Source organism: Colletotrichum graminicola (genome assembly GCF_000149035.1).
Source record: "Colletotrichum graminicola M1.001 genomic scaffold supercont1.76, whole genome shotgun sequence".
Lineage (NCBI taxonomy): Eukaryota > Fungi > Ascomycota > Sordariomycetes > Glomerellales > Glomerellaceae > Colletotrichum > Colletotrichum graminicola.
In genome coordinates, this window is record NW_007361080.1 from 83,728 (window position 1) to 106,988 (window position 23,261).

Here is a 23,261-nt window from a genome sequence, read left to right on the forward strand (position 1 = left end):
CCCTAATTGGCCGTTCAAAAATGAGGCGAGCAGGTCTACAAATGGCGGTCCGTGGATGAATTCGGCCCCAGGTGATTAGACGTGCTTACGGTGCTTACGACTCCTATCCGGCCACCCATAGCCGGACGACAAAGGCTGCTGACATCTGCAACAAGCCTCTCAGACCAAGGCTTTGGGTTTGGTAAGGCTGTGGAACAACTGGTTTTCAGCTTTTAAAGCAGCTCGTCCAACGCCTTCGTCAATGCGGGGTTGTCATGCCACCTTGGGCATTCAAAGTGTAAGAGCTACTGCAGCACAACTCTACTAGTTTCATGCATGCCAAGGTAGCCTGCTTAGTGAAGCCTGTAACGATAGCTTCTTTAAGAATCCACCTTCTAAACAGAGGCGGAAAGCCTTGCAATAGAGATATCGTTGAACATAAATAGAGTGCCTCGTTTTAGTTTTCCTTGCCGATTTTCTCCCTACCGTAGTGCTTCATCTATCACCTATGATCGAAGTTGCAGGTCTGGCAAAAGACAATCTTAAGAGCACTGCCGGAGCATTTGATAATTTCGTACCGCATTCGGCCAGCGCTGAAAGACGTGTAAGTCCCGCTCCCACAGTTTTATCCAGTCTGAATGCGAACTCATAGAGTCTTACAGTAATTCCCACGTTGGAGATATTCACCGACAAGCTATGTGTTACTGGAGAGTTCTAAATAGGTTTCACCTGGACTGCGGTTGTATCCAGGACAAGGTGGCAGTCGATACTCACGGCAACACCAGATATACCTGGTCCAAAACATGCAGCTGTTCGACCAATCAAGGAGACACAATAGGAGGGACTTACCACCAAGCGGGCAAATGCACAACGCACAGCCTCCCTGCTCCTCGAACAACACCTAGCCCCTACGTCACCCGCACGAGGCCTAAAGTTACACGCAGAGGCTTGCCTCGACGTCCCCAGTAGTGGCCTAGCCTTTCCCTGTCTCTTTGGGTTTCTATTTAGTCACCCAGAGCAAACATTCAGATTTCATTGAGAGACGATACAATAAACTCTTACCAGTAATACATACACGCCACATATGAGTGGGCGATTATGTCTATAACTGAGAAATGGTGACCATGTATATGAATCATCAAAAAATAACTGAAATCGCTCTTGGTTGATCACTGTGTTGTATGTTTTCTTGAAATCAATCTCTGGCAGTGTTCTCCTGTTTGGTATAACTGTGGCCCTTTGGAACATTCAATGTTGGTTTGTATCCGTCTTAGCAGACGTCCAAACCTTGATGAAGTTTTGACAGCGTTACTGGTCCATGACCGGATAACGTCCAGCCACAATCCCAGCATGAATTCTTGGCTTCTGATTGCGATGTCAGTCGATCATTCAGAACACAATCTGAGTCGTTTACGCAGATTTGTGAAGGGCTTGGACTGACAGGGGGAGGACGGGGCATTGCAGCGGATTGCGTTTTGTGGTATTGTTGCGGTTGGATAGATGAAAGTATAAGAGACTGCATTGGTAAGGGGCGGCGGGTTGAATATTGTGTGGTCTGCTATGGCTATCTGGTGGTCGTCTTTAGGTTTCTGTCACGACTGGGAGGTCCAGTGACACAATTACAAGATTGTTATAAGAGAATAAGGCTCCGTAATCTCAAAGTCGAGATTTTCGGTCATGGCAATTCCGAAAGAGCAAATATCGTCGAAGTCTTGGCCCGCGGGTGCAACAACTAGGAGACCCACCCGCCGATACCGAACCGGTAGACTTGCGAGAACTGGCACTAGCACAATGTTGACTAGGACCAAGTCACGGATGAGATCTGCGTCGGGGGCGACACTGTATAGTTTGAGCGGGAGACACCACATGATGGTCCCAGTCGCGAACTCCACTTCCAATGTGTCTGGAAGGAACTGCGCGAATACCTGTCGGGTTCCACCCAACAGCAAACATGCGTTCTGGCCTTTAATGGAAGAGTAGATTATGGCGGGGACCAAGTATCCCTGGAGTTGCAAGGATGCTTCCGAGATCCTCCCAAAGCAACCAGGTCCATTCACCGACACGTGGACATCGTTCAACTCTGGTAGAAAAGAGCTTCCAGGGGCCAACGAGAACGGCCGAACAGCCCCGTCTATGGAGGCCCATGACCAAGACGGCGCCCTGTACTCAGAAGACACTCTTTTTGAAGGTTTATATACCCGCCAGTCCAACTGGTCCAGGAAAGAAGACTCCCACAGCCCAGCATAGTACGCATCGCCTGTAATGTCCTGGAATAACTTTGCAACACCGGCAAATGCTGGTAGTTTGTCGGTGTTCTTAGTCAAAGCGCATCGGGAATACTGTTTGACTAGATCTCGCCATTCAGATAAAATAGCCATATCAGTGGAGTAGCATGCGGTGTCGGTGCTAGCAAGTTGGTGGTTGGATAACCCATTTGTTGTGAGTCTGGCGTTGTCCAGAACGGTGTCAGTTGTCGGCATAGTCCTACTTTCTAAAGCACTCCAAAGAGGTCCGAGACCTTTCGTTGAATGGTGAAACGGCAGGCCAGAAGGGAATGCTTCACACTTGGTGTCGGTTAGACACTCCCACACAATTTGATCATCCGCGAAGTGAAGCACCCGTGGTGAAAGCATGCGTTCTTGGAAGACCCATCCTCTCTTTTGCAGGGGCCCGCTTACGATGCGCCGGTCTAAGTAAGCCCTGTCATAGAGAAAGCTACTGGCGCTCTCAGGGGAGGATCCCATGTTCGGTGTGCCTATGAGCGCCGGGACGATCTTGGTGGGGTCTCTGGAGCGAAACAGCCCTCCGTGTGGATCTTCGGAGGCTGCAGCTGCAATTGTGCATGTCGAATTAGCATACACGTCGCGCATCGTGGCGCCTTCTCTTTCCCAGTCCGACAGGGAGTCTTGGATGATACAAAGGGCGTCGATCCATACATAACGAACCGACAGGAATCGAGCGACTATGACCAGATCTTGAAAGGTACGGGGAAGGTCATGGACCAATAGACCGCGGCGAAACGAATCGACATTCGAACCCTGCAGTAGCAAGCCCTGAGGTTGGGACCCCCATCGATAGCTGAGTGTAATATAAGCTGCAGACAGATCCACTTGATCCTGCTGTGTCAAGACGAGCTTGATTCTCGGGTCGCCTTCCACTCCAACGTCTAAAAGACGAGTGGGAAGCCAGGCCATGCCCGACTTTTCGGATCTTATCGATAGACATCGCGGATGGCAAAGGCGACAGTGTACGAGCCAATCACGAGCCTGTCCAAGGGCGAAGGCCGAAACTGTCGAGTCTGATTTCCCAGCTTGCGGTAACAGTGGGCGTAAGGGACCGTCTATCGTTTTCTTGTCAGTTTACATTTCAAGGCCATTTTGTTGCAGTGCTGAGGATGCACAACACGAGCGTACCTGAGTTTGGAAGCATGCGGAACCTTGTCTTTGACGTAAACTTCGCGCTCCAAATCTCAACGTCGAATTTTGTCACCGACACGTCGAGATCATGTGTGATTTCTTTGTACAGGCGGCACAATATGGAACAGTTTGAGTCCATATCCCCATCGACTTCGGAACTTCCTGGAGTCGTGTCGTATCTAGATCGGTCTAGCTTCAGATTGTCGGCCACGATGGAGCAGATGGAGCAGCCTTTCTCTGCTGCTTTACGCAGTGATGGCAAGTCACTATGATGACTAGTATCGATATCGGATTCAATAATGGTGCTGGACCTGGATTGGGAATACAGTGCTGTATTGCAGGTTTGGCAGAGCTTTGCCGATATGTAAGGGGTTAATGAAGCCATATTGTCGGTGTTAGAGGGAACAAACAACAAGGATCATGCCATTGATGTGATGGTGATTGAAGGTAGCAGCTTCAGGCACTGTGCCACATGGTCATCTTCCGCGTGGTCCGCATGACCTTACTGTAGCCTCGCTTTGCGTCTTAGGCACCAACTGGTTTGCCTTATGCCAAGCCAGTGAGATTAGGCTTAGAGTCCTTTTTCTTACTGGTGTCCACAATGTATAGACGTATAGGCTCGAAGAAGGCTCTGCCTAATCTTGCTCTTAACCATGCCTTTAGTATCATCATTACTCCTGGTTCTTAGGGTAGGGGAAGATGCATCGGACGAGAAGGGGTCATAGGAAGACGACCACGCAGGGCAATCTTTAATCCGGCACTGCTTCTACAATCCAAACTACTTGTTTGAAGTCGCGGAACTTTCAACAGTGCAGTTAACAGACTGGATTTTAGCCCACTAGGCAAGCATAATCTCTCATATTTACTGACTCTGCCACTTGCCAGCGGTCCTTCTCCCTCTCTTTTCCTTATATCTCTGTGAGAAACAAGATTTTGGCTTTGATTTACAAATAACGATGTGAGGCCGCTCTACTTAACTCCTCAATTTGTCGACCTTGACAAGCAGTCTCCCGCCTTGAATCAGACGACCCCTGTTATCCATGAGCTTGATCAAGCGGTAGCCTGGGCGGAGGCGGTCGAGCCGAATACAAGCCCACGACAACAAGTCATTGCTGGCGAATGTCCGGTCATTCCGAATCTCGAATCTGTAATAGTAATGAATGTTAGTATCGAACCTTTGCGTCTTGAACGGAATCGCAAAAGATGGATCTTGTCGGATGCCATTTGTCAAGTACATGCATGCGTCTTGCAGTGAACGGTGCGTTGTGCAGCGGCTTGACTTGTTAAAATAGACCGCCACAGCTGTTTGAAGCTTCCTTGCTGAGCGTTCTGTTGCACGACCGGCTCCTACGACGAGAGGACGACGGGCCATTGCAGTTTGGCCAAGATCATCAGGTCTGTCTCTATCGTATCTCAGAGATTACACCATCCGTAGAACGCACCACCTGGCGGCTAAACACGCTGCTCGGATGGGTAGGCGCGGAGGTACCTGGTGCAACGGAGGGTTTTCTGCGTTGTGTGTTATGCGGAACACGTGCGTAAAGCGACGTCGCGGTTAAGAGGGAAAGCAGTAGTAAAAGTAATCGGAGAAAATCCTCTCACCTGATGAAACTCAGCTCTTCCATCACCCTCGAGACCTTCGGGAATTTCAATCGCGCTCCACCATCCCATTCAGGATGACCTGTCTTCGTTGAAGTGCGTGCCGTTTTGAGTTCGAAGTCGGACTCAGTAGCTGCTTTGCTATGGGCTGACCCTAGCTCAACATGGAGCTCGCACTTGACAAAGGGACGTAGATTCTTGCCGTTCTCGCCATATGTACTTTCCCTGTCCGACACCCAGATATGTTGACCCGCGATGATCGTGACAGTTAGATCTAGGTCACCCTCTGGTGCAGCGTCAATATAGGTTTCAGTTCCCCCATCAGTACTGCGATATCCATTAGGCTTAAGCACCCAGCCTTGCTCGTTTGCAAACATAGCCTCGTTTATCATTAGACCTTCATCAAGGTGCTGCCAGTTGAGGGCCACCATCTGGACACCCTTCCGCCAAAACTGGCTAGGATCCGGATTTGAGTTATTAAGTCGGGTGACGTTGGGGAAAACGCGCATAAAGTAGTGCTTGTTGTGAGAGAATATCTCACGGGGCTTAGTTGCGTGAAGCGCTAAAAAGCGATGCTCAACCATTGGAAAAATATGTCCCGGCTCCTTAGCAGCAGGCATCTCGAAACTCTTAAAGCGCGTACTAAAAGTGTAGATTCCCAGGTCGCTTAGGGCTGTAGCAATGTCGGGTTTATAGGTTGCTGGCGGTCTGCTGCTGTCTTCTTCTCCAGGGTGAAGTGTGGATGCTTTCTTCACCTTGATCATGATCTTCCTCTTCATGTCCCTAAGGGTGGGAAGACGGAAGCTTGGATCGATGCCTTCAAAAGCCTTGTCAAGGAGCATCTCACCCCATTCTTCTTTCATAATCCTGACCATCACATTCTGCTGCTCAACACTGGCATGGACTTCGAGGCTGACAATAACTGGTAAGTCATTTACCTCGAAAGCATACTCGCCGATAACCTTGCAGACTTCCCTGAACCCACAGGGAGTTGCCGAGATCCAGCCGAGTGTAACTATGGGTTCATCTTTTGGAAATGGCAGGCGGGCTTTGCTAGGAGTCGATGGCCTGCTGTCCTCTTGAGACGTCGTGGAGAGAGCGTCTCCATTCCAAACATCGATTTCAATGCATCTGCAACCTCTGCGGAGGACCTTTGACCAATTGTCAGTATGGAAAGATTCTCAGATCAATGCGAAAAAGCACATACTGTTTTGTACGCTTTTTGGTCGACCTTTGAGGCGAGCTGGTTCCCAATCAGAAATGTGTTGTGGCTGCTGTTGATGAAATAGTTTGGTAACGGCTGGTCGAGATCCTTGTAATCCGATTCCAACGGTCGAGTGGCTTCCAAACCATATGTTTTCCACCAAAACTCGAAGAACTCGGGCCATGTGTACCTTTCCTTGTCGTTGGGTAGTAATTCCCAGGCATCGGTTTCGCCCTGCACAGAATCGAGAAATGCGCCTAGTTTCTCACGCGTGACGGAGGAAGACTGTGATATCGAGAAGCGGAAGGATCTCATTTCGTCGAATGTGCGCTTCTTCAGGTGGCCTTGGATGGCAGGGCTGACGTCGAACGTGGGCAGGCTCGAGGAGGCAGTATCGATGTCCTTGGGTCCACCAAAGGGATGGATGGCATTGTCGATAGTCCTAGTTTCAAGGCTCGGAGGTGATCTATCGAGTCTATAATGATCACCATTGCGTGTAGGCGCCATTATCGTAGTAAGCTGCACCATCCTCATCAGGTCGACTGTTGAGGATTTATTGGTGCTGTTAAAGAGGGACATGTCTGGTATGGAGAGATCATCCTCGATATCCTTGTCATTGAAGACTGAGGAGACGGCAGAGGGAGGAGATTCTATGGGAGCGTCTGCGTCCGCAATTTTAGTTCTGGGCGGCTCGTTCACTCGACTATGGTCATCCGCCTGCTCCGGAAGTCGCGCAGGGAGGCTCGGCGATGAGGTTTCGTGGCTGGAAGAAGCCGGCGGAGACAAAGGCTGCATAGGTGACGATTTCAGTCCAAACTTTGCCACGAATGATTGCAGAGTTTCGTCCTCGCTCTCGCGTCTCATTTTGTCGTCCAATATGTCTTGCCATAGTTGAGTGAGACTCGAATGCGCTTGCATATCCTCAATCTCGGAACCTGCAGACGGACCAAAAACGTCACTACTTCCGCCATCTTTGCAATTGCAAGAATTTCGTCGACACTCTGGCTCATAAGAGTCCCCGACTCCATCGAGGTCGCGTTCGCTGTCATTGCCCTCCTGTGCTTCCGATTTAGTGTCATCGATTTCGTCGCCATGCTCCTCTGTTTCCACTGGAGCTAGAATCAGGGCCACGGAGATGAGATGGTCTCTGACATGTTTTTCAAGAGCTTCGCGGGCTGGTCCGCCATCACGGTTGGGGAATTCTTTCTCAATCTCCTCGGGGAACCCGCCGCAGAAAGGACACTCCTGTAAAGCGTGCTGATCGCGAATCATGCTATGATTAACGAGAACAGGACGAAGTGTGCCAGCGACCTCTTTCTGATGGTGCTCTTCCAAATGGCTTTCTAACTCTGCTGGTGTCGAAAATGAACTAGTGGACGAGGAGCCGACGTTGCAATGCCAGCAATGCCATTCTGGTTGGGTGTGCGTTGTGCGCATGTGGGTAAGCCAGCCAGTATACGTGTTCGCACAGGTGAACGGCGAAGAGCAGTTGTCAAATATGCAAAAGAAAGGCTCAAAGTCGTGAATAAGATGGCTCCTAATTTAGTTAAACAGTGTATCAGCATGCAAGCAAGCAATGCGCCCTTCAAGGTCATACTCACACCCACTGGGTTTGTCCACTGGCCTCGCTCGCTGGGCAGACAAGGAAACAGTATGGGCAAGTAAACGAGGTACCTTCAGGGTCTAGCTTCGGCTTCGAGGGAAACTTGCCAGAGGAGATCTTGACAGATGAGACAGACTCGGAGCGCTTTGCCTTGTTCTCGGCTGAATGGAGTTTTTTCGGGTCCAGGTTGGTAATCAGCGTGTTTGACAGCACGCTTTCTCCTGAGTTGATAGCTCTGCCCTTGGGAGATGGAACTCCTGATCCCTGTCGCGATACCTGTTGAAATGCCCGTAGCGTGTTTTCTCCTGCATCAGGGGTCTCTGTCTGTTGCAGCGCTGGAGCCGGCTCGTTCAATGTCGAGGTCTTCTTTTGGTGCAGCTCGAGGTAACGGAACCGCATTCGACGTGTGGCAATTGACTCGGCCATTCGCGCTCGTAGAGTGTTGCTCGCTTTGGGGAATGCAAAGTCGACCTTTTGACGCGCGCACTTCTCGAAAAGTCGGTATACTTGTTTGTTACGATCCAGATTCGCGAACCGCTGTATTCGCTCCTGGCGATGCTGAGCTCCCGCTAGGCGAACAGTCAAAGCTAGTTGGCGAAGACTGATAATAGTGTCTTGAATTGAGGTCCAGATGGCTGATCGAGGTGAAGGTGAAGATAGAACTTCATCGTCATCTGATTTCGAAAGTAGCCTATAGGACAAAGACGAGCGGTCTGAAGACATGGAGTCATCGGATTCACTGGCGGAGGAAGTATCTTGGTCATCCCCTTGGATGAGACTCTTTTCTGTTTCGACTTGATGAGATTCTAGCCGTCTTTAAGGGGCTTGAGTTGCAAAAATTACCAAGATCATGCTTAAGAGTCATGAGTAACTGCTCCACCAGCCTGCTTATCTGGGGTGCACTCTTCAACCGAGAAGCTAGCGACTGCTGACCTTCGCGGAACACGCCCATATTCGCCATCCAGACATTGAAGCTGGCCTTCTGCTCTCTTGCCTCGGCCCCTCTAGCTACCCCATCATCGGCGGACAATTGGTGGAGGAGTCCTCTGCATTGGATTGACAACTCTCGGAGGACTAATAACGCGTTATCCGAGGTCGCAGAAATGGCCGGGTCTTCAATACCGCTCTCCATTGTGATTGATGCTCGAAGCGCTGGACGCCTGAGAGGTAATTTAAGGATATCGTGTATGCTACTCCGTTAGAATCCGCAGATGATATGGAGACCCTCAGACGGCTGTGTCCGGGTGCTCCACATTACATGTATTAATGCCCTATCTTGCTTGTCGTTTAGGTTGCAATCAATAATATGGCTTATGCTGACTTAGCAGTCAGCTTTGTAATCCTTCAATGTTATCTATCTCCACCATTGATTGGACGTGGCCTGGAGACTCTGAGCCTCGTGCAATTTGGCACTCGCAGACGACATCATGAGCCTCCTGTCAGTCTGGGGACTCGGGACCACCTCTCCGGTTTGTGATGCTGACGACATATATGCCCTCCTTGTATCAGTTTTACCCACTTTCATTGCCATAGCTGAAAGGACACTAAACAACCTACCTGACCTCTTAGGCTCCGACGAGGACCCCTTCACGGAGACGCGGAAGTTCTACATCCACTTCAAGACCGTCGTTTTCAACTTGAATGCGGTCCTTGTGCTATGGGACCCAGTAGAACCCATTCAAAAACTCTCGACCAATGAAGGAGATTTCAAGAAAAACCTGATGAGAATCCTGGATGAGCTAGAAAATTGTTTTTGTCCCAAAAGGGGGAACAGGCCGGCCCGGCCTTCAGGCGTATCGGTTTCCAACGCAACAATGACGAGACCTACCCGAAGCTCCGCGCCCTTAGAAGGACACTACCCGAGGATGATCCCCCGAGCGAACGATTCTTGACAGATGTCGGTTACATCGTACGCATCAGCAGCAAGAATGCCAATAAGCAGAAGAAGCTATTAGGGAATCTTGGACAGGCGCTCCAATTCTTCTTTGATTCGCTGCCACTGACAACGGAGTCCGACTCACCCTGCCCTATAAGATTCTCGGACTACCCTTTAAAAAATATGCGGAAACTTACAGAGACACTTTTCGACGTGGTGCAGACGAATTGGCGTTGCCAGTGCCCGAGCAGCGCTTTTCATGTGAGCCGCAAGACCCGCCTGAATCTAACCCAGTATCAACGATTTGAGGTAGTTCCCTCCCGCGGACAGGTGCTATCGAACAGTGAGGCTCGATTTCGGATCCTATTTCCGACTAGCTCCTGGGATCTTGAGTGGCAGGACACGGAAATTGCTGTTAACAGCCGAATGTAGGTTGACCTTCAATACTGCTCAGCCCAGCTAAACAGACCATCAGATATGAGAAGACCGAGCATACGGAGGTCAAGAATGGCCTCTGCGGGATAATCCTGGGAGTGAAGGCGGGAATTCGCCCACGAATGGTTGTCCACGCACGGAAGCTATGGCAGCTGCATGCTGACGTTGAGACCAATCGGCTATGCCCCCCCCAGGTGCGGGACGTTGAATTCATGTCCCTGAAAGATCTACTTAAGCCTAATCGAAGCAACCACGAGTCCTTGATGTCGTCAATGGAGGGGAAGGACCGCTTGATCCTATCATTCGTCCTGGCAACATCCCTTTTGCACTTCTTCAAGGGGCCATGGCTACAGGCAAGCCTCAGCAGCGAGAATATCTGTTTCTTGGTCTCGCACCGGCGATCATTGCCAAACATTACCAAGCCTTACTTGACGACGAGTTGTTCCTCCTTGACGCGGGAAGGACTCCCAAGAGAGTTCAATCTGAACCAGCCGCATCGGTTCCCCGACATTCTGTCTTTGGGCATACTTCTCCTTGAAATAGCACGGGGGGCTCCCATCGACTTTCAAGAGTCCCAGGATCGGTGTGTCGTCGCCCTCGAATGCATGGAAAAGTGGACCAAGACATGTCGGGCTGGCCGTTCTAGAACTATTCACGATTGCCTCCGTCAGACGATCTCGGCTTGCATCGACCCAAGAGAGTTCATGAACGTGCTTCACATGCGATCAGTGAATGATTTTGAGATTAGGAGGTACATCTTCGAAAGAATCCTATACCCTCTTGATTATGCGCTCTCCACCGTCTACGAGATCCAGTCGAACAATCTGCATGAGGACATCTCTCGGGCGAATGAAGCCGGTGGAATTGGATCATTCGATCATCAAGACGAGGATGAACTAGAAAAGTACGAATAAGCGTTTCTCTTCAAGCTTTCATCCTGCTGACACTTGGCTTTCCATAGGCAAGAAGCCGCCGACGAATGGCTTGGACACTTGGACGGCGTGCACGATCTGTTTTATAAATGCCAAGATCTATGTGAGGAAGCGGTCAAACGAGCAACTCGTGTCAAAGTCGCCGTGCTCGATACGGGTTTCCAGCTGCCGGAAGTTCTTCAAGAAAATTACGAGGGCGAGGACCGCATCAACTTCCAACAATCTGATACCTTTGTCCCCGCCACTAAAGGAGACGCCACGCATGACTGGAAGGTTGACTGCGACGGCCACGGCTCTCGAGTGGGCCAGATAGTCCTCCGAGTTGCTCCAGCAGCCGACCTACACGTTGCGAAAGTTTTCAGAACCAAAGATGATCTAGCAGATCCCGAAATGGCCGTGCAAGTTTACAAACGTATTGCCGAGGCGAGTACTCTTGAGGACGTTGAACTTTGATGGCATGCTGATTCGTCCAGGCTATTAACCGCGCGACTCATGACTGGAAGGTTGACATAATCATCATGTGCTTCGGCTTCGACCAGATCATACCTCTGATTCGCAAGGCGATGGACGATGCTTTGATGGCGAAGAAGCCGCCACTGTTCTTCGCGGCTACTAGTAACGACGGAGCTCACAAGCGTACGTCGTGGCCCGCACGAGACATTTCGGTCATCGGGATCAGCTCGACCGCTGGCAACGGAGACGTATCCCCATTCAACCCTTCAGAAAAAGATGCACATCCCATCCTGTATGCATTTGGAGAAGGTGTTCCTATCGAGGTTGCTGCCCCCCGCAACCCGGAGAGGCTTATTACCAAATATGTGTCCGGAACCTCGTATGCCACTCCCGTGGCGGCTGGACTGGCGGCAAACCTGTTGGGATGCGTTCGCATGGTGGTAGAATCTACTTTTCAGGGAGAAGACCGAGCCCTCTACAGCCACGTTCCGAGGGATCTGGAACAGATGAGAGGTATGCTGGCGGTTCTGAGACGTCACATGCGGAGGAAACATGTCTGCGGCGTGAAGAGCTTACTCCCCTGGGATTTCCTTAAAGTTCAAATGCTGGACAACAACAAGATCTTACGCGATGTAGCAGATACGTTGCTGGAAGGGTAGGATCATGGTGTTTTGTCTAGGCCGTGCCTCTAATTACGTCGAGTGCTCTGGATATCGTGACGTAGGAACTGATGTTGAAACTTGACACGAGTTTCACTTTTTTTTTTGATGACGGGCGCCACATCATCAGACCTCATCCTCATCAACCTGCTCCCAAGTGTCGGGGAACCCGTGACTGGCCTCCTCCTCAATCTCAAAAACGTCCCGAAGCTTGACTTCCGTTGCATCACCCTCCTCACGTTTCCCATACAATGCACCCTTCACATAGCTCTGGTTCTTTGATTCCCTGCCTCCTTTCTTCGGCTTCATCCTCATCAGCTGGTAGGCAAAGATGTAGTCGGTCGACCCGCCGTACGAGACCCCTCTCTTCTTCAACGACTCCCAGCTTATCTCGGGTCCTACCTCGACGGGCGCCCCCACGCTCGTCACGTCTGCCTTCACCTCAGCCTGCACCAACCTCTCAGTGCTGCTCTCGGCGCTGACGCTGGCCCCCCGCGCGATCTTGATCCCGGTGATCATGTAAACGGGCTTCCGGTGGTTGTTCACGTGAAAATACGCCTGCACGCCTGCATCTTCGAGCGCCTGGGCGAGATAGTCATCGTCTGGCAGGAAATACTTTGTCTCCAGACTGGCGAACCTGTGGTCTTCCATTGCCGACTTGAGTTGGCCGAAGCTCAGTTGTCCGCCGACAAACTGCAGGCATTTCGCCCAGAGTCCGATGCTGCCCGAGCGAGTGCGCTCGACGGTCGTTTGCCAGTCCGTCTTTTCCCCCTCGTAAATCTTGAGTGGCGGGATGGGGTCGTCGCTGCTACGGGGGACCTTGCTCTGTGGGTTCTTGGGGTCTTTGATTAGGCGGCCCAGGACTACGATGTTGCTGTCGGCGGGGATGTCCCAGTTCGGTGACGGGAGGTAGGTGGGAGTGCACGAAGACATGACGATAGTCGTGTTTGATCTTGATATTTGCGGGATGATGCACGACAAAATCAGGGTTGTTGTGAGGGGTTTAACATGATATGGGATAAGTGAGTTTCAAAGTCTTGGTGTAATCCTGGGCCATTTATCAACCAGTAGATACGACAAATCGACATACTGCCTTGCCTAATTGAGCTTACTATAGCTAGATGGGAACACAGAAGGTATTATAGAGTCTTGTAACTAAACCTTCCTATTAACTAAGGCAGAGCTTTCGGATATTCATAAATGCAGACCTATATTTTTGACGACCTCTCCTGCTCTTGTGTGCGACCACTTATCCCGCGATTCTCATTCGTCGGAACTGTCTATTGTGTATCCGTACTTGTCTGAGTGAGTCAAGTCAAGTAAGTGAGCGATGAACTTAGGTGAGTGAGATTAGATAAGCAAGCTGACCGACCCACGTGATGTTGCCGACATATTTCCTCAGGACGAGATTTGGACCTGAATGGCTTCCGTTAACACACTTCAGCCGGGGTATCCAGGACTGCGGTATTGCCTCACTTTTGCTGTTGTGCTGCTGCTCTATCCACATTATTTGCTGCCGCGACTTTCTGCTAAACCAAGTCTGGTTTGGCCGTAGTAGTAGAAAAGCCTTGAAGAATGACGCTACAATTGCTAAGATAGACCACAGAAGCATTGCGAACGCGTAGCCAGTCGTCAACGCCACATATCCATATCTGCTTCGAGCCCCACCGCCTTACAATCTAACAGGTACCCTTCGACATCCTTCCAATGTGGGTTCCGTGGTGAATTGTGAAGCCAATCTCTGCAATAAGATTCAAGACGTTAATAGTGGCTCTCAGATTGGTTTGTCGGAGTGCTGCAAGCCAGGGGACCGAGGATATCAAAGGCTCGCTCAAAAACCTAACTGAATCTTGTAGAACCACGTCTAGTCTAACCGTCTTGGATAATACCACTTAAAACTATAGCACCATGTTTAACAACTCTATGGCCGCTCTCCAGCGTTGCCCGAACTTTCTTTACCTCAGCGTATAAGTTCGCCCCAGTAAATGGATCGATCCCTGAAAGAATAAAATGTAGACAAGTCGCTAGGTCAAAATGATCCCTTCTTAGATCATTTTCGTAGTCCGGATGGCAGCGCTCAACAGCAGACCTAAAGTCAAACACTTTCAGGCGATTCGTGCTGTCAACACCGAGGTTCCGCACAGCAAGGTCACCATTGGCCCAACCCTAATTCTCCAACTAACGTACTGCATCAAGTAGTTCTAAGGCCCAGCGTTGGCGGTCTCGTTCACTTAAGTTATGCCATGCTGCTTCTAGTGGTGTGAGCCGTTCTAGAAATAAGCAGTTAGCCTCATCGGTTTCCAGTCTTTAAGTAATATTGAGATGTGGGTGGGCTTTTATGGTTTAGTAAACCGCTAATTCTTTTTCTGGAGAAACAAAACTTCTGAGGGCGAGATCTAGTAAGTAATATGTGCCTGTATCCTTGAGAACTGGGTACTGAAACGGCACCTTAATAACGATCTCTTAGTTAATGGCGTACATAAGGCCTTGAGACGGTCTAACGCTAAGGTATTCCCTGGGGTAATCTCTAAATAGCGTAATAATTTGCATGTTTTCTAGTTTTAAACGAAGGTTGTAAAAATAGCATTATGTGGTGGTAAGGAAAGAGGCTTAATCATAGATATGTTTTCTCGTCAAATAAATCTTAGTCTTGGATATTTATAGTTATTTCCTTACCGTTAGGTGAATCCGTTTAATAAATAAAGCTGATATATAACTGCCTAGAGTAATAACGGTGTCTAATTACATAAAGGAAGCATAATCTCTTGAAAGGATACATGCGCAGCTAGCCACCCACCTAGCGTGGCTACTCCTGTTATCTACTACAGTACTAAGTATGTACGGAATATGCATAACTCGATATGTTTACCCAGCCAATAGCTGTGCCGCTAATAGAAGGCAATTGTGCTTAAGACAAAACGAGATCTTGTTATTAATTCTGCCCCTTCCCTGCCGCAACACAATCGTCACACCACTTATTAACCTTGTTATCTGTGATTAAATGATTATATAGTGGGTTTGAACACTTAGGGCCGCTAGGATAGAGATCACATCTGTATATTTTCTCAACCCCGTCAGACTTATAGCTTTATTTTCAGTACATTGTTGCAGGTGCTGCCTTGGAGCATATTTTCTGACGAGGAGGGAATAGTCTACATTATGCTAGCTAGGCTAAATCGCTTTCCAATAGTTATTCACCTTTAGGTATTTCTCTGTAAAAATAGACATGGTGTTTTAAGTAAATCATGTTTTAGAGGACATCTCTGTTTATAAATAATTTTTACTACAACGTTAGATAGTCTACCCCGTTACGCAGTCGCGGGCCACTATCAACACGCCTCTGTATCACTATGATTAATATGACAAGTGAAGGAACTCTCGCTACAAGACTTACCAAATAGTGAAGTCGCTCACACCTATACAGGTCAACTCTGAGAGCGGTTATCGAATGATCTATTAGCTGGGCAGTCCTCTCTAATCGCAGGGGTATGTAGTCAACTATGAGCATCTTATTGGTACGATACTTGCAAGTATTTGCTCGGAACCCCCCACCTGCCCGCAATTGCTACTTCGCAGGGATGCGGAGCCGCTCCAATATGGAGAGGCAGTCATCCCGCAGTCAGGCAAAGTATACGCAATGCGCCGCATGTTGACATATCGACATAGGCTGCTGCTACCCACTGCCATGATAGACTCGTGACCCATGATTCGCTGCAATATGATGTTGGTTCTTCCAAATTGTTGTCATTCGAGGCGAAAGCGGTTAGCCAGCCGAGATGTGATCAGGCGTCACAACCAAACAACATAATTTTGCTTGGCGTGCATGTGGCGTTGCTTCCGGCTGCAGCCAGACCCTCCCCCTTTTACCTGTTATTTAAGCGGGTGTTTCCAGATATCTGCCCGTATTGCCTCGCTTGCATGTTTACCAGGCGCATTATTCGTATTGTAATAAGCCAATGTCGCCAAGACCCACTTAAAGTAATCCATCCAGCCTGAAGGGGGGTTTAGACTTCATCCTGACAGGTTTATTCCCTATCCGCAAACACGTCATGCCACAGGTTGGCTAACCAGATCTCGGTCAGGAGCCACATAAAACGACCTTTCAGCTGGTATCATGCAGCTCTCGGAATATGGCAGCAGAAGAGGTCCGCGTACAATCGAACCATTGTAAAAGTTGAGCAATGTCTTACTGCGATTTCCGAGCTGGTCGGGTTACTGCTGTTGCGGGGATTCATGGCTTTTGATTCCAGCGCAGAACGCGCAGGACACACCAAGGGATGTAGGAGAAATTGAAGGTCACATTATATTGATTAAATGCTCATTACACACTCTCTGCGAACCCATGTCGCACGTGAGCTCACCGCGCAGCGTTTGACGCGCATGACCACGGCTTAGATGCCTTCTCGGTGGCAATGCTCTCGATGGACGCCCACAGACCGAGCACGCAGATGAGGAAGCCGGTCAGGAACAGGCACACGTTGGCCACGAACTTGCATGTCTGCTTGCCGTCCTTGAACCAGTTGCCGTAGTGCATCCACAGCCAGAAGATGCCGGGCAGGCCGTATGAGAACCACGAGGCGAAGAGGGCGCAGATGAGGCCGAGGAGACTGTTGAAGACGGGGATCGACTCGGCGATGACCAAGGAGAGGGCCCAGATGCCGGTGACGATGGCGATCCACGCGATGCCCGAGAGCTTGGTGCGGCGGATCATGTGCTTGGTGTTGCGGAACACGCGCGAGAAGATGTACTTTGCCGCGACGTGGCCGTAGATGACGCCCGCGATGACGATGGTCGGGATGGCGACTCCCCAGATGGCCTTGCGCATTGCCTTGGAGCCGGCGGCGGAGAGGGCGGGCGAGGGGACGTCGGCCCCGACGAAGACGTAGATGATGATGGCCGCCAGGAGATACAGCGTCGTGTCGGCGATCTGGAGGAGGGCGAGGGCCTTGGGCCAGTCTTTGGGCTCCTTGAACTCGCCAATGACGCTGAAGAAGCACGAGTGGCTCGCTGGAGGGTGGTCAGTTAGCAAAATTTCACTGGGATGGCAAGGGAGGGTGTTATATGACTTACAGAACGCAATAGCGATGTTGGTCACGGCCAGGAACGCGCCGGTGAATCCGAGCTGGCGGGCGACTTCGATGCTGCCGGTGCCAATGGGACGGCTGACGGCGACGTCACCGAGGGTCATGAGCACCGCGAGGGTGATGGACAAACACGCTTACATCAACGGTCAGCACACATGAACCCACCCCTCAGGACATCAATCAGGTGGGAGGTATGTAAAGACTCACAGGCCATGGACATGTAGCTCGTGTACTTGAGCGTTCTGGGGAAGTTGAGGACAGCGAAGACGGCCAGGCCGACGACGGCCCACACGATGGTGCAGGTGGATGAGTTGGTGAGAGTGTTCATGCAGATGGTCCAGGTCAACAGGTGGGAGCCCATGACGAAGACCTGGAATATGACCTGGGCCCAGCCAAACACCTCCTGGAAGATTGCGCCCATGCCAATGGACTTGCCCATAACCTCGACGGCGTCGCCGAAGTTCTGTACAAAGGGGTACTCGCTACGGAACTCGGCGAGGACAAGGCCCGAGTACGTCGACAGGAAGCTCATGACGAGGATGAGGACGATGCCCGGGACAAGGCCGACGGTCGCCAGCACGGAAGGCAGGGAGAGGATGCCGAGGGATACGGTTTCGGCAATCAGGACGATGCCGCCTTGCCTGTCGTCGGAAAGGTCAGCTGTCTGGTTTGCTGTGTAGGTTGTATGAGTCACGCCCGGATCAAGGCGTTTGGAACGTACCACCACGTCAGGGTCTTGTAGTCGATTAATTCACCATCCTCGCCGGCCAGCACGCTGTTATCCTCCGTCGTCGCAGGCGCGTAGGCCGGCGCCGCCTCCTCGCTGCCGGCGGCGTCCTTCTTTGCCTGCTTCTCGGCGTCCGTCATGCCTGAAGCGGCCTGGTTGCTGCTCACTTCCGTCGTGCTGTCCATGATTGCTGTGGTCCGATGCGAGCTTGACGGTCTCACTGATAGTGTGACTCCCTTCCCTCGAGCAGACAGGTCAAGGATCGATCCAAGGTTTGAGTGAACCAAACAGATCGTGAGAGATACGAAGGGATGTAAGTGGTTGGAGAAGGAGAGCGAGAACCAAGAGACTCATGGAGTGCGCTTCCAACGGGACCAGATTCTTTGATATAATCCACCATGCGCGCCGTCATCGGCCTCGCGAAGTGTCATATGAAGCAGCTGCCGAGGCGATCTCGGCGCGTCCGCACACCACGCGCATAGCACACGGACGAGGGTGGCCATCATCAACCGGCTCATACTAGCAAAGGAATGACTCGGGGGCCCGCACCTCCGGCCCACTGGGATGTGGCGATTTGGGCCCTGGACCCTCCACGGACTTGGAGCCTCATCCACCACCACCACCGCGGAAGCCTGACGCAACGTCTCGACAAAGCTGGAAAGCAAGCTTGTCATGGGATCGACATTGAATCCCGGAGCTCGGTTTTCTTTCTCATCATGGTGGCCTGAACTGACTGCATTTCTGATCGGCTTTGGTCTACTTGGGCTTATCTCTCACACTTGACAGTCACCAGCTTCCCCCTCCACTCAAGTCAGCGAACTGAATGGGTCGATGTACCAAGCCCAGAAAACAAGGGAAACAAAGGAGCAACCATGGATCAGGTAGACGGCATAACCCTATAGAGCACCTGATATGCGCGCCTCGTGAAAAAGTTTTCAGGCACGCTTCATGGTCGACAACTCCACAGGTTGGCTAATATTTACGTTATAATCTCCACTTCGTGCGACTTTTACCGTTGACTAATGTTGATGTTCCAGCTGGTGGTGGAGAGGAATCGCCGCAAGCTCTTGTCTGAAGCATTGAAGGTCCCCTGTCAGGAAAGGAAAAGAAAAAAAACCTTCGGCCCTATTTCCCCGCGTGCTCCACCACCACCTTCACATAGATTTTGCTCGGCCAACTCATCCTATTATTGATCTCGCTGCGAATCCCGGCGGAATTCTGGGATCATGCAGCCGGCGTGCCCTCAGAGCCGTGCGAACGGTTGGGGTGCAGCGATGCCGGACGGAGTCTGCCGTTGTGAACTAGTTGCAGCCTTATCCGCATCTTGACAAGGGGCTCGCGGTCTCCGAGACGACGTTCCCATTTCCCCGTACGCGCACATTATTCTACACGTGGGATTGAGAGATGCACGACGAGACGTGCCATTGCAGAGGAGGTTTAGGCATTCTTTTACGTGTGTGTACCCCATACCCCTTTTCCCGGATTTCCCTCCCCAGGTCTCATCCGTGATCCATTCCCGCTCCCCGCAGTCTGAGATATAACTGAGTTCGAAGGCCCGAGGACTTGTCTGGACCATGTCTGGACGGGATACCCAAGGTCAAGAGTAATGTGGCCCACCTCATTATCCGCTCCATTATCCTTATCATAAACTCAGCGACCATCTAGTTTTATGAGAAAATGTGTTTTGGGTCCTGATCTCAGCAGCCTTGAAGCCTGACTACTATATCTGAAAACTGAAACACTACGCAACTCGTTGGTTATCCGGATGGACAGTTATTTTGTGTTCTTGAAACCTTAAACAAACCTCTCAAGAACTTGTGTACGGTAATAACGATATTACTAACTTTGACATTAAATAGTGTCAACTTCCACCATAACAAAGCTGTGCAACGCAGGTTTGGCGTCTATGTTGGACGGTTTTTCTTCTTCTTCCCATCCAGACTGTTGCGGTTTACAAACGCCGGTAGTTAGAGGAATTAGATTGCAGACTGAAGAATGATCTACACGGAATCACATGTTGTCTAGTTTTGTCATTTGTCAACCGATCAAATGGGGTTGCGTGAAACGTTATGTTTATCTCTTGTATGTATTATTCAACAACGCAGCACAGACATGGGACGTCTCTCATGCGTCTATCTAATCTTCTCATATCTCTCCTCAAAAAGGCCTACTAATTTCCACTCATATATACATTATAATTACAAGTCTTATTCTAGGCGTGCAGCGTCATGGGGGGTAGTTCACACTACCGGCGTTATGATGACTATAATCCACTCGACCTTCTCCTCGACATTCTTCAGCGGCGTCCAGTGGCTGGTGAACTTGTCTGTCTTGCCCGTCTCGCCGACCAGCCCCGTAAATCCCGATCTACTGGAAGGCCGCCCCTGTCTCTTGGAGCAAGTGTCGGAATCGTCCTTTGATGACCGACCGCTGCCGAACCCCATGAGGCTGCCCTTGCGCCCCAGGTACCCGCCGCCGAGCGTGATGTCCAGCGTCGCCGACTTGCCGTCACGGACGATGCGATCGCGGACCGTGCTCTTGAAGCTCTTCGTGATGGACGGCGAGTCCGCCTCCTCCGACAGCACCTTGAAGATGTCGCGGTGCGCGATGCTGTCGGCGAGATGGCGGATGCCGAGGGCGTCGAGTGCCGCGGCCGAGCAAAACGCCACGCTCAGCGGCGCAACCTTCCTCCTGGCCGGGTCGGCGGGCAGGGATGAAGACCGGGGCGGGAACCCAGGGAGGCAGTCGGTGTTCTGCACGATGATCAGACGGCTGTAAGCGGGATAGACGGAATCGACATGGGCCGACACAGACAGTTGCTCCTCCGAGCTCGAGCCCCTCGGTAGGCTCTCGGGGTCAACGCCTAGGCCGACGCCCGGCGACGGCGACGGGTTCTCCTGGCTCTCGGAGCTGTGCGCCGCGTGCTTCCGGAAGGGCTGGAAGAGGCTCTTCCTACCCTTGTTCTGTTGCAGGCTGTCCTGGTTGCGCAGGCTCCTCCGCCGCTCGTGCCTCCTTTCTTGGCTGCTGCCGCGGCTCATCCGGCGGCTGACCCGAGACTCTCGACCCGACGTTTCCACCTTTGCCTCGTCTGAGGCGGGCCCGGAATTTAGGATCCGGATGAGGTCCTTGGGCTCGCCGACACCATTCGAAACATCAATCTGTCCTCCGAGGTAGTAACGTATCTTGCCGGCGGAGTCCAGCAACGGGCAGGTAAAAAGCAAATTCCAGTATGGGGTACCGTCTCGTGTATAGTTGAGGATGAGCTCCAACGACTCCTCTTGCCGCAACATGCTGTCCCGAACGCGTTTGACGGTGCTCTTGTCCGTCAGCGTCCCTTGCAGAAACCTGCAGTTTCGCGACAGAGCCTCGGGCCTCGGGTACCCCGTCACCGAGACGAAGGCGTCTGATGCTGCGGTGATCGTCTGGTCGGGGGTGAGGACATCTACGATGCAGAAAGCCTCGGCAAGGCCGGGATATGCGGAACAGCCGTGGGCGCCGTTTAAAGATGCCGACGTGCAGTTGACGATCTGATGCTTCACGAAGGCCGGATACACCGTCCGCGCGACCCTGGTCTCCACGCAGCGCGTCGACTCGGTGAAGAGCATCTCGAGGCCGGGGAGGACGGTGCCGGTCAGCTGCTTCATGTCGGCGTTGAGGGACTTGGAAACTGTTGGCGGGAGGCTGCGCGGCGTGGGCACCATGCCGACCTGCTTCCCTAACTGGGCCAGGGCCTTGGAGTACTCCTGGATCCGCAGGAGGTATTCGACGTCGGGCCCGTAGCCGGAACGCTGGGCAAACTGAAAAAGGCGCTGCGAGGTAGTGGCGTTGTTGAGGACCATCTGAAAAAGCTCACGGCCGAGGAAGTCCGGTACGGGCCAAACCTCGGGCTGGGGTTCCACTACAGTCGGTCCAAAGTTGCGGCGCAAGCTCGTCGAGACACCATTGAGGCTGGTCCACATATTTGACCCAAACGTCGGGGATCTCGGGGACCCGTCGGGGTTGTAGTCGGTATATTGGCGAAACGCGTCCTCATTCGTGTGCAACGACAGGCCCGAGTTGCTCCTCAGTTTCATCGACAGTTTCTTCGGGCGGGAGCCCCGGGGGGTCGGAGGAGGTGATAGCATCATGGCAGGGACAGGTAGGGAGGCCGAGGACGGGCTCTGCTTTGAGCTAGGTTCAAACAAACCCACGGAGTTCTGGCTATAATGATCATATGGCGGGGTGACTGGTGATCCCCATGAGATAGACGAGGCCATAGTGATGTGGTGGTTTGGTAGTAAGAAAATGAGTGACAAGTAAAGAACGTGAGGTATACCAGCCCTGGGGCAAGCCTCAGTGAAGGAAAGAAAAAGGCCAGATAATTATTGACGAGACACGGAGCCTAAACAGTAAAACAGGACGGCGGTTGGGGTTCACGTCGCATCATATGTCGGGACCAGAACCAAGGTGACGGAATCTAACAACAAATGCGGCCACGAGCAGAAGGGAGGTTTCTCTGGAGATGGGAGAGGTGGCCGGCAGTCGGCGCTTAATTATGGCAAAGACACGCCGGCGCACAGGCCCTGACTCGCAATTGCAATGTCTCTTTGCTTGTCAAACGCCATGGGCAGTTGTGTGTCTTAGGACGACGCCACGAACTTGTGGAGGAAACCCGCGATATCCAAGTCGCCTGGGGCCCAAGGACAAACACACGCTGCCAAGAGACGGCGTCCGGCCAGTGTGCCTGGGTATTGTGCAAGGGTTGATAAGGGTTGGGGCGCGCGCATGGTCAAATCCCGTTTGCCGGTGCGGAGTGTCGATCACTTCCCAGGAATACATGCCGGGATGCAAATCAGAGAGGCCCTTGTCGACCCTGAACTGTGCCAACTGTCGGTCTGCGGTTCCAGGGTTCATACGAGAGGCCACCCCAGAGCCAAAATACATTTATTTGACGCGGAAAAAGCAACGAGACGGTGAAGCGCCTCGGCCTGCCTACTACCTCCCTCCTTCGAACAGATGGGTGACGGGCGTGCGTGGAGGAGCGCCTTGACCCGGACCTCCTCTCATTCGACGACGAACCAATCATACTACAGGCTAGAAGCTGAGATGAACAGAAAGGGTTGGCGGTCATGCCATCTAAACTCTGGCTTTCATCATCAGAACCCACGAGGGGCGTCTGGACGACGACGGTTGAAGCGGGGTTACCAAGGAATCGTAATCCACACGGGGGGGGCGATCTCCCGCCATTGTGTGTCGATTAGCGGTGGCACAGGCACGACTACGTAGTACTCATGGCCTCTCCCAGACCGCCTAGC

General features: G+C 51.7%; 6 protein-coding genes across 6 annotated transcripts; 1 reads left to right on the plus strand and 5 right to left on the minus strand.

The window, feature by feature from the left end:
- Window positions 1-1,598: 1,598 nt before the first annotated feature.
- Window positions 1,599-3,780, minus strand: GLRG_11161 (heterokaryon incompatibility protein; the record flags this gene model as incomplete). Its single annotated transcript, XM_008101846.1, has 2 exons — window positions 1,599-3,319; window positions 3,393-3,780. 2 exons carry the CDS (start codon window positions 3,778-3,780, stop codon window positions 1,599-1,601), a joined length of 2,109 nt encoding a protein of 702 aa, XP_008100037.1.
- Window positions 3,781-4,993: 1,213 nt separating this feature from the next.
- Window positions 4,994-6,705, minus strand: GLRG_11162 (phosphatidylinositol-specific phospholipase C; the record flags this gene model as incomplete). Its single annotated transcript, XM_008101847.1, has 2 exons — window positions 4,994-6,145; window positions 6,202-6,705. The coding sequence occupies 2 exons, from the start codon at window positions 6,703-6,705 to the stop codon at window positions 4,994-4,996; spliced, it is 1,656 nt and encodes a 551-aa protein (XP_008100038.1).
- A 2,523-nt stretch (window positions 6,706-9,228) lies between these two features.
- GLRG_11163 (subtilase) lies at window positions 9,229-12,156 on the plus strand (the record flags this gene model as incomplete). Its single annotated transcript, XM_008101848.1, has 6 exons — window positions 9,229-9,468; window positions 9,576-9,710; window positions 9,918-10,105; window positions 10,153-11,016; window positions 11,074-11,446; window positions 11,518-12,156. The coding sequence occupies 6 exons, from the start codon at window positions 9,229-9,231 to the stop codon at window positions 12,154-12,156; spliced, it is 2,439 nt and encodes an 812-aa protein (XP_008100039.1).
- Window positions 12,157-12,282: 126 nt separating this feature from the next.
- On the minus strand, window positions 12,283-13,089 carry GLRG_11164 (uncharacterized protein; the record flags this gene model as incomplete). Its single annotated transcript, XM_008101849.1, has 1 exon — window positions 12,283-13,089. One exon carries the CDS (start codon window positions 13,087-13,089, stop codon window positions 12,283-12,285), a length of 807 nt encoding a protein of 268 aa, XP_008100040.1.
- A 3,424-nt stretch (window positions 13,090-16,513) lies between these two features.
- GLRG_11165 (transmembrane amino acid transporter) lies at window positions 16,514-18,152 on the minus strand (the record flags this gene model as incomplete). The annotated part of the gene is made up of 4 exons (XM_008101850.1): window positions 16,514-17,163; window positions 17,227-17,373; window positions 17,448-17,881; window positions 17,962-18,152. 4 exons carry the CDS (start codon window positions 18,150-18,152, stop codon window positions 16,514-16,516), a joined length of 1,422 nt encoding a protein of 473 aa, XP_008100041.1.
- Window positions 18,153-20,207: 2,055 nt separating this feature from the next.
- Window positions 20,208-22,223, minus strand: GLRG_11166 (uncharacterized protein; the record flags this gene model as incomplete). The annotated part of the gene is made up of 1 exon (XM_008101851.1): window positions 20,208-22,223. The coding sequence occupies one exon, from the start codon at window positions 22,221-22,223 to the stop codon at window positions 20,208-20,210; it is 2,016 nt and encodes a 671-aa protein (XP_008100042.1).
- Between the last annotated feature and the right edge of the window lie 1,038 nt (window positions 22,224-23,261).